Genomic DNA, 16363 nt, shown 5'->3' on the forward strand with positions numbered 1-16363 from the left:
GGTGTAGTGGTTTAGCACTCCACTTAGTAGTCAGTAGGTAAATAATTACCCAACAGGAATTTAGTATAATTCAAAAAAAAAAAAAACAAAAACAAAAAAAAAAAAAGAAAAGAAAAAGAAAAGAAAACACGCAAGCCACCAGGATATGATAGTAAATTGTCTATCAAAAGTGAGTAGTTTTCTTAGTGGGGGTGGGAGTCAACAGACTTTGGCATCTTTTTGAGTGTTTTGGCATTTTTTGAGTCTTCCCTGGCATTTTGTTGAAAAATAATCTGGCAACCTACTATCAACCGACATTGTTGATGTTGCTGATTTGCTCACTGCCCACAAATAATTGGGGTTTTTCCCCTATGTCCCCTACACCTTATGGGTCTCATCAGGCGCAATGTTTTTATTAACATCTATTTGTTTTATTATATTAATTTATTCTACTTCAGTTTTCACTAGGAATGGTTATTGCAGACCATCATCGCCTTAAATTCGTGATTGAAGCGGTGAACGTTTGGTGACCTGTCTGGTCGCTGGTTCTAACTGGTTGGATTGTTTTACTCATCTGCTGTTCAGCAACTGTAGTAACAGTAACAGCACCATGTTACATCAACAACGAGAGCCGCTGACGGAATTTATTTCTTGTCCAGTATGCTGCAAAGTATTTAACGACTGTCAGCAAAGGCCAATGTCATTGTCATGTGGACATACTGTGTGTAAATCGTGTCTTCACGGAAGATTAGGAAATGAAAGGTCAGTCAGTCAGTGTCAGTGCCATAGTTAGCCCCCCCCCCCCCCCCCGCCTGATGTGAATCCGGGATATAATTAAAATAATGTTATGAAAACTATTTGTGAACAACAAGATATGAAGTGAATAGAAAAGTGCCAGAAGACAATAGAGAATAAAAAATTTTTTTTTTAAAAAAAAAAAAAAAAAAAAAAAAATTTTATTCTCTATTGTCTTCTGGCACTTTTCTATTCACTTCATATCTTGTTGTTACCAACATAAGTGCCTGCTCCACTCACTTTTCTGAATTTTGAAAACTATTTGTGGTTATTTTAAATTAATGGAAGAACTTCCATATATACAGGCACCACTCACTCAGTCATTCAGGGAAGACCCATGATCAATCAAATTAAAATGTCATGGTCATCAGACTCAGACCTATTATTAAAATTAAAATTAAACTTTATTGAAATTGAATCAGATAAAGAGATTATGGTGATACATAAGTATTCAAGAGATTCAACATTGAAATAATCGGGAGTCGTATATAGAACTCTACTATTTCAATGTGTGCAATAATTTTTGACAGTTACAGGACCATGAGGAAGTATAGTATAGAATAACCATTATTCATTATTATTATTATTCCAATTCCACGTGAATTAATGTAAAAAGAATTAATTAGATGCAAAGGTTAAAACAAAAATACGAGCCTAAAATATGGATTACTTCCCTTGTTCTGATATTTTGTCATTTGGCCGAATATTTGGAGGAAAACTAAACCAAAAATCCCCGAAATTGTTCTGTTTTTCTGATCTAATGTAGGTAAATTTGTTTTTTCCTGTGGATAAATTTCACTTAAACTTCAGGTGAGCAAGTCAATATCATTGAAGTGGTGCCTGTATGTGGAATTTCAGCCGTTGTGTTTGTTTTAAAGAATATATGAAAATATAAAATAAGGTACTTTCATAAATAAGTGGTCCCTGCTGAGCGGAGTAATCTTACAGATGTTTTATTAGCCAGATGTTTTATGTTGCGTTGCTTAAGATAAATAGCAGCCAATTTTTTATGTTGTCAAAAAAAATAATAATTGCGATGAATCTCGACAAAAATGCTGGGATATAATATTACTATGCGACGTGCACATATATTGCAGGTCTGATAACCCAAATTGTTATGGGCTCATCGGATTGTTGTCATGGAAATACTCACAAACTAACTCAAAGTATGGTCCATTACAACAATGTCAAATCAAGCCCATCATTGCGTTCCATTACATGTCGGTACATATTGCCATCACAATAGAAATGCATAATGTTGATTAAATTAGCATAGAGGATTAAAGCATGGAATTTGAAATAGATACATTATATATTTTCTCATATCATATATATAAAAGCAAATTACTCGTTACGCTGTAACATGTTTTTGAAAACTCAAAAACATCCCTGTCTCGGAAAGAAGTCAAAAAACCAAACAAGGTTGCCAATATTCCATTATTAAGGAATTTAGTGTGTTATAAACGCTCAGTATATTTTCAATCACTTGCTAAACAGAAAAAAGTAAGTACATAATGTCTTTTTACTGGAGTTCGCACTCAGAAAGGGGTTGGTCAGGTCTGTGTGTTTGTGGAAAAGTTCAGTCAATTTTTGCCTCTTGATGAATTGGCAACCCTGAAAAAACGTTTTACAAAAATTCCAATGTGGCAACCTGGTTGCTTGTCAAAGCATCGCTAAAATTTTACTCCGCTTAGCAGGGACCACTTTTTTACGCTCCATAACTTTTCTTGAACAGTTTTCATGTTATAGTTATCATATAATGTTATAACAAGTGTAACTAAATGACAGATTGCCATATTTATGGGCAATAAAGATCTATAATAATAATAATAATAATAATAATAATAATAATAATTATTATATTATTATTATTATTATTATTATTATTATTATTATTATTATTATTATTATTATTATTAAAACTACCAATAACCATACGTTATTGTAAAGGATATTTCACAACAGAAAACATGAAAGCATCATTTATAGATTTTTAGGAGATGATGAAAGTCATCTGGGTCATAAACTTGTTATATTATAGAGTCTAGATATATTTTCACAGGACAAGAAAGAATTAGTCAAAAGATTTTTTTTTTTAATCCTAAAAAACTTGACCATAAATGAAAACATTCGAAACGGTCAATGGTAAGGTAAAGTAAACAACAGTAAATACGAGTTCAAAGTTCAAAACCAATTCACTGCCTTGTATCCTCCTATCATCACTTTATAAAAACGATAAACTTTTGAGATGCATTTATTAGTAAATATGTCTGTTATGGGTAAGGTAGGGTTAGGTCTATTGATTTACAAAAGGGATAGTATTCAGTCATTGCAATACACTTGATGATAAGACATTCATTAATTTCAAAGAAAAAAAAAGGAATATATTTGATGCAAAAAAAATTGAATTGAAAGGCACACAAAGAATTATTTGCTTTTTACTATTAATTTTAAGAATAAAGTCATCCTTCAAAGCCATTCGGCCATAGAGCCGTAGTTTATCCCAATTTGTTTCTATAGCATGAAACGGACAATAGCAATTGCTTGCTATCCTTTGGATAGGTCGCTAGTTTATTGCAAAGTACTTTCCGCCAAATCTAACAGACAGCTGCCCATTCACTGCTGGTTGGGGGGGGGGGGGGGGTCAGAAAAATGTTTTCGACTGCACCCAGGATCAATCACAGTCCCGTTGCATGTAAAGCGAGTGCTCTGCCAACTGAGCTAATCGGATCCCTGTACTTTTATAAAGAAATAAACAAAAAACAACCAAATACTGCTTATTTCAGAAACAAAAATATTGAGAAGTTATAGAAAACTGAATGCAAACTAGGTCAATAAGTGACCATAGTTTCAGAGACTGATCACAATGACCAATGGCCACCAGGATCCATACTGTTTATTTTCCCAGAATAATATAAATAATAATAATGATGATCAATAATATTAATAATAATAATTATAATAATAATGATCAATAATAATAATAATAATAATGATCAATAATATTAATAATAATAATGATCAATAATAATAATAAATGTATATTTATATAGGGCTTATGCCGAAGCTTTGAAGCGCTTCACATTGACCATCAGTAAAAAACATTACACACTGCAGATTCGGACATACAAACTCAAGCTCATACGCATCCAATTATACACACACTCACACACACACACATCCATATGCACACTACATAAATATATTACTCACACATCCACAAACACACACACGCACGCACGTGTGCAGTTTGGCTTTGGGTGGCAAGATGGCTTTAAACAGTTGTAGAATGACTGTCATGATGACGGCTAGAGTTGAATTAGTTTTCTGATAATGCATTATGGTTTGCATTCATTATATTAGAGCTGTAGGACCGCAGGGCTTGTGACGCCTGAGTTTATCCTGGTTTCTTTAAAAATGAAAGTAAGAATTGATTGCTACCCTTTGGATGGGATGATGCTAGTCTATCGCAAAGTACTGGATTTGTCCGAACAACTACTCAATTACAAGTTGGTGAATAGAATGTCAGAAAATTAACAGAAACTTGACTGCATCATCCACTGTACATCATTCATAGAATAATCATCTAAAATCTGAAATTGTGCCACCATGTGGTCTAGTGGTATAACACTCGCTTTCGAATCGCAAGGTCCTGGGTTCGAGCCTCACTCTGTGTATTGTTGAGTCCTTGGAAAAGGCTCTTTATTCACATTCTCTCACCGTACTCAAGTGTAAAATGAGTACCTGGCTTTTAACACCGTTGTCTCTGTCCGAAAAAAATTGTAATATCGCCCAACAGGCTTCATGTCTCATCCTACATGTCAAGTGTTGCTGTTGTAAAACGCTTTGAGCACGTTTAGTGGATATTGCGCTGTATAAAAGCTGAATTTAAAAATTAAAAAAAAAAAATCTGGAGCAAAAGTAAGTTGTTGTTTACATTTCTCCTCTATATTCTCTCTCCAGGTGTCCGTTTGACCAGGTGCCATTTCCTGAAAATGCCGAAAATCTGCCGTCAAATTATGCCCTCATGCAATTAGTGGAGGCGACCAACTTGAAGGAGAGTAGTGATGATTCATTGCAGGGATCAGAATATGACCCAAAATGTTACCAGGTTGCCCGTCAGTGTATCCAAGAAATCAGCGTCTACCTGAAGCCTATTGCTGAAAGTAAGTACAGCATGTGTGATTGGATTGTGAAAATGGTCATGCCAGCCTCTGTTTACACGTCTACAAATGTCATTACCTACAGGTTTTTGTGGTTTCTATTGTAATGTAAGTAACTGCAGATTATATAAGAGAAGGCTGACTTTTTAAACCTAATTTTATATGACCAATTTTGAAAAGCCCCACGAAGCAGATTGATGTTTAGGAGTGGGAAAGTCAAGTCATTGCTAATACGCTTCAACAGTCGTAACGTCACTTCCCTCGTAATGACGCATGGTAACTTAGTAACTGGCTCTAAACTATCGGAACAATGGCGGACGCCCTTATGAAATATTTCTCAGACGAGCATAAAAGCGTATCCAGAGGGGGAAAAACAGTAGAAATCTGATCATGTTTTGACTTTTACTCATTCTGATCACAAGACATATGAAAAGTTCTAGCCAGCATGAAGAATAATAAGTACCAAATTTCTTTGTTTAGAACCACGATGGCCGCTGTTGCTGGACGTGACATCAGACTATTGCATCCAATTATTTCTACATAAACTAAACACTCATGGCTAAAGTTGAACATACAATGTTGATGAAAGCCAAATGTGGAAAGTATTACCATACAATACATGATTTGTGTGGGAATCGAAGCTGTTTGTTGTATGTCTCTATGTAAGCCATCACACATTTTGGCCGTCTGAACTTGGCCAGGTTGCTCATTAGTATTTGACAATTTATTGTTTGCCAGATTTGCCCTTTTTCTGGCTAAAGCCTTTAAAAAAAATTCTTCTGGTTGACCTTGGTCCCTATTGGTGAGTTGTTTCTTTTTAAAGATGACTGGATTGGTTGTTTAAAGGCAGCGGCTAAGGGGAAGCTAGATGGATGTGTATCCTTGCCTTGGCTTTGATTCAAGGCTGATAACATTTGATGTAGAGAAGCTTTGTAATAAATATTTTCATATATATATATATATTAGTATTAGCAAACGGGCAACCCTGGTTTATTTAACAATGCTTTTTTTATTGGATGAAATTCAATAAAAGATGACCCCGTCTTCCAGCGAGCCAACTGGATCCTGATTTCCTATTCCTACTGTTTTGACTAATAATTTGTACTTGCTTACATACAATAATTGTCTTTGCTTACAGTTGGGTATTTGTTCTAAATTTAATAAGGTTGGAGAACATGAGACCACACTGGGTCATTTCTAGTGGTCATTACCACCCATCTGACCACTGATCGTTCTCAGTAATGTTTGACTTTTTCCAAAGGGGGCAACATGGCTCAATGGTACAGTCTTTGCTTCGTACCCGAAAGGTACCGAGTTTGATCACCTGCCGTTGCGCTGTGTGGCCTTGAGCAAGTCACCTTGCCCTAGCTCAGTTTGCAGCTCTGCACTGTGGCTGACACCTCGGTTATTCCAGTCTTCCCTTGGAATAGACCCTATAGACAAATTTCCCCTATGGGATGAATAAAGGGAATTTCATTATTTATTATTTATCTATTGTTATTCTATGAGATCCAACAATGGATTGACATTGTCATCAGGTAAATTTATTTCACAATCTCTGCTCTGTGCCATTTTTAATCAGATTCATCAGACGATGAGGGAAGCTCAACTTCTTCAACAGACAAGTCTCAAGCCAAATGTTTTCTCAGTCGCCCGTTACAACGGAAAGTCATCAGTCTCATTCAATGTCAGATTCTAGAGGAAGAGGGAAGATCGAGGGCTGCACGCATTGCACGAGCAATAGGGGAGAGAATTTTGTCTGAAGTGTTGGCAGCTCGGCAGTATCCACATCAGCTGTCTGCTAATTTATGGGCTGCTGTGAGGGCCAGAGGATGCCAGTTTTTAGGGCCTGGTATGTGATTTGGTTTCATTCCTTACTATTATTGTCATCATCATCATCATCATCATCATCATCATCATCATCATTATCATCATCATCATCATCATCATCATCATCATCATCATTATCATGTTTATTATTATTTTTATTACTTATTTATTAATTTTTATTTTTTAAATAATAATAATAATAATAATAATAATAATAATAATAATAATAATAATAATAATAATAATAATATATTATTATTATTATTATTATTATTATTATTATTATTATTATTATTATTATTATTATTATTATTATTATTATTATTATTATTATTATTATTATTATTATTATTATTATTATTATTATTATTATTATTATTATTATTATTATTATTATTATTATTATTATTATTATTATTACTATTATTATTATTATGATGATGATGTATTATTTATTATTATTATTATTATTATTATTATTATTATTATTATTATTATTATTATTATTATTATTGTTATTATTATTATTATTATCATCCTCAACATCATCACCACCACCATTGATATGAAATTTAAGAATTTTAGAATCTCGTCGCAGAATATGTCTGAAAAAAAAGGCACCATCCGTTGCATAACCTTTTTCATCAGTTCTTTTATTATTATTATAGCACTAAACCCCCCCAAACTTTTTTTTCTTTTCTTCAAATAAAGCAATGCAAGAAGAGGTTCTCAAGCTGATTCTTCTGACCTTAGAGAATGGTTGTATGTTGTCTAGGAAAGTCCTGGTCCTCTACGTGGTGGGAAAGCTATCGTCCACCTATCCTCACATCTCCAAAACTGCCATTGGTCACGTCGTTCAGCTGTTGTACAGAGCGTCTTGTTTCAAGGTAAGAAAAGCTTGGAAAAGAGGCTTTACCTTGACTGTCATCATTTGTAGGTATTCACGTTTAGGTAAAATACTCGCAACATCCACCGACTGGATATAACGGACCAACACATAAAATTATGTGTAACATTAAACGTTTATCATCTGATTTCTATAATTTGGTGAGAACTAATCGTTAAAATGGCTGTCTAAAAACAATGACAAAGAGCTGATGAGTGATGTCACTTTCGTTCCATATATGTACAGATTTTTTGTGAGCCAGATGGTTATTTGAGATAGAAATTGATGGATGATTAAAATTGGCTCTTATTCAGATTTAATCGGTATGTACAGTTGATTTTTGTTGTTTTTTAAATATTTGATGGCCCAGTATAGTCAGATTCAGAGTTATTCTCCATTTTAGGATATTCTCACCTAAATTTTGAAAAGACTCTGTGAAAAGCTGATGTTTTATTGAGAAATAGATTTGTTATCATATTGGAATTGTTTTTATCTTATATGAGGCCTTCTACAGTCACCATTCATGGAAATAAGCGTGGAAATCTTTCCTTTCGGGCTGATAAAAATCTTTTTTTATTATTTTTTTTTTTTTAAATACCAAATATACAAATTTCACTTTTCTTTTGGTAATGATTAGTCCCCCCCCCCCCCCCCCTCTTCCCCCCTCCCCTCCCTCCCTCCATATTGTTTGCCTTAAGTTTTTTAAGTCCAGTATTTATATAATATAGTTTTATATGGCATGCAACTAAGATAAGTTAAGATAAGATAAGTTATTTTCAGTCTATCACCCTTTTCCTTTCTATATGAAGGAAAAAATAGGCTGCTACTTATATAGATTATTTTAGAGCCAAGCTTGGTGAAATTAGATTTTCTTTTCTTTTTTCAGATTCGGATTCTCTAACGAATGTTTTATCAGAAAATTGATGACAATAATGCCACTTTAAGCGGATAATAATTATGGAGAAATTGCAAAGTTTTAAAACACGTGACCTTATAGTTTTAATAGCTATGTAGGCAGACTTTAAAGACTTAACATTAAAAAAAAATTATTATGACCCGATTGTTTTAATGGATCATACTGATATCGTCTTATCTGACAAATGTACTGTCATATCATTATCCTAAAAGTGGTGCTGTACTATAACTTTAAACACCCTTAAAAATGACACTCAAAAAATCCTTGCTTCTCATTAACTTTTCATTCCTTATTTCGCCATTGATGCCCTTTGATTTGTTTTTTTCAACTTTGTTTTGATTTTTCCGTGTATCTTTTCAGGTCGCTAAGCGAGATGAAGAATCGTCTTTAATGCAGTTGAAAGAAGAATTCCGAGAGTACGATGCTCTGCGCAGGGAACACGACGCTCAAATCGTCCAGATTGCCATGGAGGCAGGTCTGAGGATTCCCCCAGAGCAGTGGTCCTCGTTGTTGTACGGAGACATGACACACAAATCTCACATGCAGTCCATCATGGATAAGGTGGATATTTTATTACTTGAATATATAGCACAATTTGTCTTCCAATTCTTCACCACTCCATTCTCCTCCTCGTCGTCCACTGCATTTCCTGGGTGGGGTTCCTGACCTCCCATAGTGGGCAGGGAGGTACATACTGTGTCTTCTATCCCCTTATATCTGTTTTCCAACATGCTTTCTGTCTTTGTCTTGAAATGAACTTACTTGATTTTGTCCTGGCCCTGGCCGGAGTCCTGGCTGGGAAGGAAACAGTCAAATGCATAGTTATTGTTTTGGGAGATATTTTTTTCCTTGTAAACCATCTCTCTGTTATGCATTGTATTATGTTTAGTTTACATATTATATTATATGATTGGTAAACATTTGAGTGTATTCCTCTTAGTTGGGACCTGTGCTTGTGTCTGGATGAGACTTTTAGGTGATCTCAAACTAAGTACTTTGACAGTGTGCTCTTGGAATCTACATCTGTTCCCAATTTGAACCAATTCCCCTTTGTCTTACCTTTTCTTGGGTGCTTTAATTGTAATTCAAGAACTTTTTACTATCCCATTTTCTTTCTTTTTACTGGCGCTGATATGACCTTAATGTGTAAGCACTGTAAAACCCTTAAAAACAAAAACAAACAATTTGTCTTCTAATTCTTCACCACGACATTTTCCTCCTCGTCGTCCACTGCATTTCTGTCACAATCTCCATCCCCCTTCCTCTCCAAGATAAAGATCTGAACAAGTGTGTATGAAAGGTGCCAGACAAAGCAAGAAAGAAAAATGCAAGAAAAACAACATCCCAAAAACTCAAGTCTACATCGACTGGGGATCAAACGTCAGACCTTCTGATTACAGTCAAAGCAAGTCTGACCGGTAATTAGAAGGTCTGAGGTTCGATCCCCGGTTGAGGTGGACTGATTTTTTGGGATGGCATCTTTCTTTTTGAATGTTTCTTTCTTGCTTTGTCTGACACCTTTCATACACACTTGTTCAGATCTTTATCTTATACCTGTGCCTGCCCCTTAGTTTCTTAATTTGATATTCCTCCCCAGGACTTGGAATTCTCAAACCATCGTCTTTATACTTGCGGCTATAGAGAGGACGTCAGCCATTCTCTTCGCTAATCCTTGGGTTCTTAGTCAAACGCTTCATCAAACCCATTATTGAGTCCATCTCGACGTCGTCAAATGGAGCATCTTCTGTCGTAGCAGTAGAATCGCCAGATGCCGCATTTAAATCCTCCATTCCAGGCGTTGCTGTTGCCAGATCGATCTTCGAAATGATTTGGTCTAAACGTCAAGTTGACCGTTCTATGTCTGAAGAGATTTTAAAGCAATATCTTGGTCTACAAAATAGTCTTTTTTAAATGAATGGCCGTGTTTCTATATTTTCCAAGAACCCAAGGATTAGCTGATAATCACTGACTACTGACTTGCGAAGAGAGTGGCTGACGTCCTCTCTATAGCCGCAAGTGTTTTTATTCATATCTGTCACTGACATGTCCAGGACTTATTTTTTCCGCATCCTTTTTTTTCACATTTGAATGATGGAATTTGTGCCTACACTAGACTCCTCTTTTTACAAAAATTTCATTGTTAAAAAATGTTTTCAATTTTTCATCTTGAAAAGCTAATAGAAAATGTTTGTATATGTTGCTGCTAGAAGCTCGAAGAAATAAATAACAATGTGAAATTGAATGTAAGCTTCAATTTAATTACAAAAACAGATCAAATGAACCTTTCGGGTTTCCCCTCCATCAACAAAACATTTTAAAAAATGATTGATTCATCTTAGCTACGCCACTACCACATCATCTCATTCATCTGTGGTGTTTCATTCATCCTGTTTTGTTGATGAAGGGGAAACCCGTAATGCTCATTTGATCTGTTTTTGTAATTAAATTGACGCTTACATTCAATTTCACATTGTTATTTATAGAAAATGTTTAGAATATGACAAATTTTTCTCTTTGTTTTTCTTATAATTTTATGTCTTGGAATGAAGCTTTGCATCCCTAGTCATTCTCAATGATTATTTTTTTCTACAATTCTTTGTATTGTCAGTTACAAAATCCCCAGTCCTTCAGTCAGTGCGTGTTGGAGTTGGTTCAGGTACTACAGAGAAACGGTGATCCTGGTGGCTTTCTCAAACTAAGACATCGGTTTGAGTTTCTTTCCTACATCGATCCAAATTCAGGTATGATTTTAGAAAAAGTCAGATTTAGTTTGTCTTGTTTTCTGGGGTTTTCTTTTTTGGATATCAGCTTCCTCTTTCCCGCTTTTATGCCAAGAGAAATATTCGCGGAAAATTTCAAGAAAATTTTTTTTTATTGGAGTGCTTAACAAAAATCATAATTTTGATGCCAAAGTGGCTCCAAATGGCTCTAATTGCATGTCAATTTTTAAAATTTTCTGGGGGGGGCATGCCCCCCGACCCCCCTTCGGGCTACTAAAAAAATCCTCTTTTTTGACAATTTCTTGGAGGAAGCACTGGGATATGAATAAACTTTATTCATCTAGGAGGAAATTGGTTTTACAAACTTGAATTTCAAGAGTGAATAAAAAGATGTTATAATAAACGTGTTTACATAATTCTATAAAGCAATATAGTTGATATAAGTAAATAATAGTAAATAAGATAAATAAATTTTAATTTTAATTTTGTTTTTATACTATTAATTGTTATACTTTGGAAACAAGCCAGAAAGACATTAAAAAAATATATCAATATTTACAGCTGTTAAAGGGGCAAATAAATGCCAAAGATGACAAAACAATGAGGCAAAGATGATTTCCAAATTATACACTGTTTTAACAATTTAGAAAGGGGATTCATTTGTATCAGGAACTTATTGCTAAAAGATGATTTGTTCATTAAATATCCACGTATGGAAGAGAATTATACACTACCTGTGCTAGGATTTGAAAAAAAATTGATTTTGAAAACAATTTTGAGTTTGTAAAGATACACCAGCAGATAGAAAGTTAAAATGTCATTTTTTTAGTACAAACCAATCAAATATGGTCGAGTACCTGGCTGTTAAGAGTATTGTCTTTGTCCGAAAAATTGTAATATCGCGTCATGTCCCGTCCTACATGTTAAATGTTACTGTTGACCAGGGACCCCTTGTAATGCGCTTTGAGCACATTTAATTGATATTGTGCTATATAAAAGCTTTTTTTAAAATTAAAATTTTTTTTTCTTTTTTTTTTTCTGAATGTGTATCATACCGATAAACTAATCTTAAAAGTCAGTATTGTGGTAAGAAAGTGTACTGTTTTTGAACATGTTATTATTATCATTGATATTTTCCCACTAGACGCCCAAACTCCAAGCCTACAGGACATGAAAGCCATCATGCAGTCACTCAGTATGGTGATGAAAGCCTTTGTCAACTTCATGTCCCAGCCCAGCATCAGCCGTCGTGGTGGGCCACATCCAGACTCTCAGACTGTGCCAAATGTGCAGTATAAGACCTCCATGTGCTGGGACATCACGACCAAGGGTTACTGCCCAAGGGGGAATACTTGCACTTTTGCACACTCTCAGCAGGAATTAGAAAGGTAAACAAACACATTGACTTTGTGGACCGGGTGAGAACCAGTTAGTCAGTCTATAGGGAATGAGATTAGCGGAAGAGTAGCGTCCCTTGATTGGACGTCACCGGCAGAGATGTTATTAGAGAGAGAACGTCAATATGGTTTTGCAAATGCGTCTTTAGTCCTCGCTTCCAGTGAAACCGCGCGGTTAGTTAAATAGTTTCTCAGCGATCTTTAAGTTTTATCGAACCGTGTGTTTAATTCTAAACATTTTTTTCTCTCACCCCAATAACATTATATTTTAAAGCTTGATATTATTTTTCATTCTTTAATCCTTTTTCATAATTAGTGAAATCTCCTTATCCAAAGGAAAGATATCCTCAGTTGAAAGCTATAAGTTTTTAAATTGACGTTCTCTCTGTAAGGTGACGTCCAATCAAGGGATGCTACTCTTCCGCTAATCTCATTCCCTATTGGTTTTTATCGTCATTTGTCTTAGATTAAAAGCTGTTTTTCATAAAAAAGAGTTATATGCTTGCGATCAAAAGAAAGTATACACATATAAAATTGTCGTTAATTTTTTAATCGTTGGCGTAGGCTAATGATTTCCCACTGAGTTGTATACTATTAGCCTTTACTGATGGCCGATGCTTTTTTTTTTGACCTGAAATTCGCTCACCACGTCTCGCACGTGCTAAAAATGACCTACCAACCCTACTGATTTTATTGGGAAATTCCTGATATGTTTTCTGTTAAATATTCAACATCTGGTTCAATCTTACATAAAACAAGTTTACAGACCTACCAACCCTACTCATTTTATTGGGAATTTCCTGATATGTTTTCTGTTAAATATTCAACATCTGGTTCAAACTTACATAAAACAAGTTTACAGACCAGACCTACCAACCCTACTGATTTTATTGGGAATTTCCTGATATGTTTTCTGTTAAATATTCAACATCTGGTTCAATCTTACATAAAAAAAACAAGTTTACAGACCTACCAACCCTCCTGATTTTATTGGGAAATTCCTGATATGTTTTCTGTTAAATATTCAACATCTGGTTCAATCTTACATAAAAAAAACAAGTTTACAGACCTACCAACCCTACTGATTTTATTGGGAAATTCCTGATATGTTTTCTGTTAAATATTCAACATCTGGTTCCATCTTACATAAAACAAGTTTACAGACCTACCAACCCTACTGGTTTTATTGGGAAATTCCTGATATGTTTTCTGTTAAATATTCAACATCTGGTTCAATCTTACATAAAACAAGTTTACAGACCTACCAACCCTACTGATTTTATTGGGAATTTCCTGATATGTTTTCTGTTAAATATTCAACATCTGGTTCAAACTTACATAAAACAAGTTTACAGACCTACCAACCCTACTGATTTTATTGGGAATTTCCTGATATGTTTTCTGTTAAATATTCAACATCTGGTTCAATCTTACATAAAAAACAAGTTTACAGACCTACCAACCCTACTGGTTTTATTTGGAAATTCCTGATATGTTTTCTGTTAAATATTTAACATCTGGTTCAATCTTACATAAAACAAGTTTACAGACGAACCAACCCTACTGATTTTATTGGGAATTTCCTGATATGTTTTCTGTTAAATATTCAACATCTGGTTCAATCTTACATAAAACAAGTTTACAGACCTACCAACCCTACTGATTTTATTGGGAAATTCCTGATATGTTTTCTGTTAAATATTCAACATCTGGTTCAATCTTACATAAAAAAACAAGTTTACAGACCTACCAACCCTACTGGTTTTATTGGGAAATTCCTGATATGTTTTCTGTTAAATATTCAACATCTGGTTCAATCTTACATAAAACAAGTTTACAGACGAACCAACCCTACTGATTTTATTGGGAATTTCCTGATATGTTTTCTGTTAAATATTCAACATCTGGTTCAATCTTACATAAAACAAGTTTACAGACCTACCAACCCTCCTGATTTTATTGGGAAATTCCTGATATGTTTTCTGTTAAATATTCAACATCTGGTTCAATCTTACATAAAAAAAAACAAGTTTACAGACCTACCAACCCTACTGATTTTATTGGGAAATTCCTGATATGTTTTCTGTTAAATATTCAACATCTGGTTCAAACTTACATAAAACAAGTTTACAGACCTACCAACCCTACTGATTTTATTGGGAAATTCCTGATATGTTTTCTGTTAAATATTCAACATCTGGTTCAAACTTACATAAAACAAGTTTACAGACCTACCAACCCTACTGATTTTATTGGGAAATTCCTGATATGTTTTCTCATTCCGGATTTCCCTATTCCCTTGCTATATTTCAGGTTTTGATTTTATCAAATGAAGAGTTCTTTTCCAAAACTCCTTAAATCTGTTTTTTCCCATTTTGAGATAATATTGAGGATTATTTCCCCTAAAATTTCTCATTCGGTCTATTATTTTATCATATTTAAACTTCAAATTCATACAAACTAGGGAAATTCTTGATGCTTAAAATAAAGTTTACATTTCAATTTATCTCATGGACGGAAAATCTTGAAAAGTAGAAAAATCGACTTAACGAGTTTTGGAAAACCAGCCTTCATATTATTCCAGAAAATCATCATCATCACCATCATCATCATTTTAAAAAGTTTATTTTGATTCTTTAGGATGATTCTTTTGTGGTCTTTAGAATTTTTCTTTAATTGATATATGTTAAAATGAATGACTGGATTTTTGTTTAGGTCTGAAAACCGTTGTTTTTGGATTTTGTTTTCTCTTCTTTTGTCATAGATTTAGTATAGCAATCAGGAAAAGTGACTGGGTAAAGGGTGGGGTTATGGGTGCCAGTTTTCCGGTTTATGCCGGACTTCCGGTTTCGTGATATCTCGGAAGTCAAATACCTCCGGTTACAGTGTTTTGAGTAAAATAACATAATAGCATCATATTAAGTTGGTTTTAAAATCAAATTAATTTTCTCATTGTGTCAATATGTTTGCTGTGTAATAATTTAATAATGGTATAAAAACGGTGATGAAATAAGAGTTAAGTTTAGGCCGCATTTTCAGTAGGATCATTTTCAGGTTTGGCAAAGTGTCGAGATTTTAGTTTCAGGTTTCAGCACTTCTTCCTGCTGGCACCCATGGGGTGGGGTTATGGGAGGGTTTGTAATTTCACTAAGTGTTTTGTATTTAATATGTATGGAGACAAACACACACATATATATATATATATATATATATATAATGTAAATTTTCACTCAGATTTTTTGCCGAGACGACTCGTTTCTGTGTATTTCTCACACTTCTTCAGTCGGCATAATCCATTTTGTCATGTCCGTAGAAAACTCCAAACTCTTGTTTGGAGTTTGGAGTTTTCTACGGACATGACAAAATGGATTATGCCGACTGAAGAAGTGTGAGAAATACACAGAAACGAGTCGTCTCAGCAAAAAATCTGAGTGAAAATTTACATTATATATTAGCTCTAACCACCATTATCGAGCACTTTCGTACCTACAAGTACCCACCAACACTCATAAATATATATATATACATATATATATAATGTTTGTTATGTTTTCCCAAATGCTTCAGGTTATTTGTGTGGCTATGTGGACTAGTAGTATAGCTCTACAGGCTCTAAGACCCACTGTGAGCAGCACATAGTTGAGCCCTTGGAAAAGGCTCTTTACTAACATTCTCTC

The 16363-nt window shown here is 34.3% G+C and overlaps 1 protein-coding gene across 2 annotated transcripts in view; it reads left to right on the forward strand.

Annotated features, from left to right (window-relative positions):
• The first annotated feature begins 270 nt into the window (after positions 1–270).
• LOC144979476 (uncharacterized) overlaps positions 271–16363 on the forward strand; it is a 64951-nt gene continuing 48858 nt past the window's right edge. For both annotated transcript variants that reach the window (XM_078926148.1, XM_078926149.1), the window contains exons 1-7: positions 271–741; positions 4738–4940; positions 6520–6789; positions 7479–7654; positions 8930–9130; positions 11178–11310; positions 12434–12677. In XM_078926148.1, the coding sequence (XP_078782274.1) occupies positions 590–741; positions 4738–4940; positions 6520–6789; positions 7479–7654; positions 8930–9130; positions 11178–11310; positions 12434–12677 (1379 nt within the window). In that variant the 5' untranslated portion in view covers positions 271–589. The remainder of the gene's footprint in view (positions 742–4737; positions 4941–6519; positions 6790–7478; positions 7655–8929; positions 9131–11177; positions 11311–12433; positions 12678–16363) is intronic.

The sequence above is a fragment of the Berghia stephanieae genome, chromosome 9 (assembly GCF_034508935.2).
Source record: "Berghia stephanieae isolate SIO BIC M18660-M18661 chromosome 9, UCSD_Bste_1.3, whole genome shotgun sequence".
In the NCBI taxonomy this organism is placed as follows: domain Eukaryota; kingdom Metazoa; phylum Mollusca; class Gastropoda; order Nudibranchia; family Aeolidiidae; genus Berghia; species Berghia stephanieae.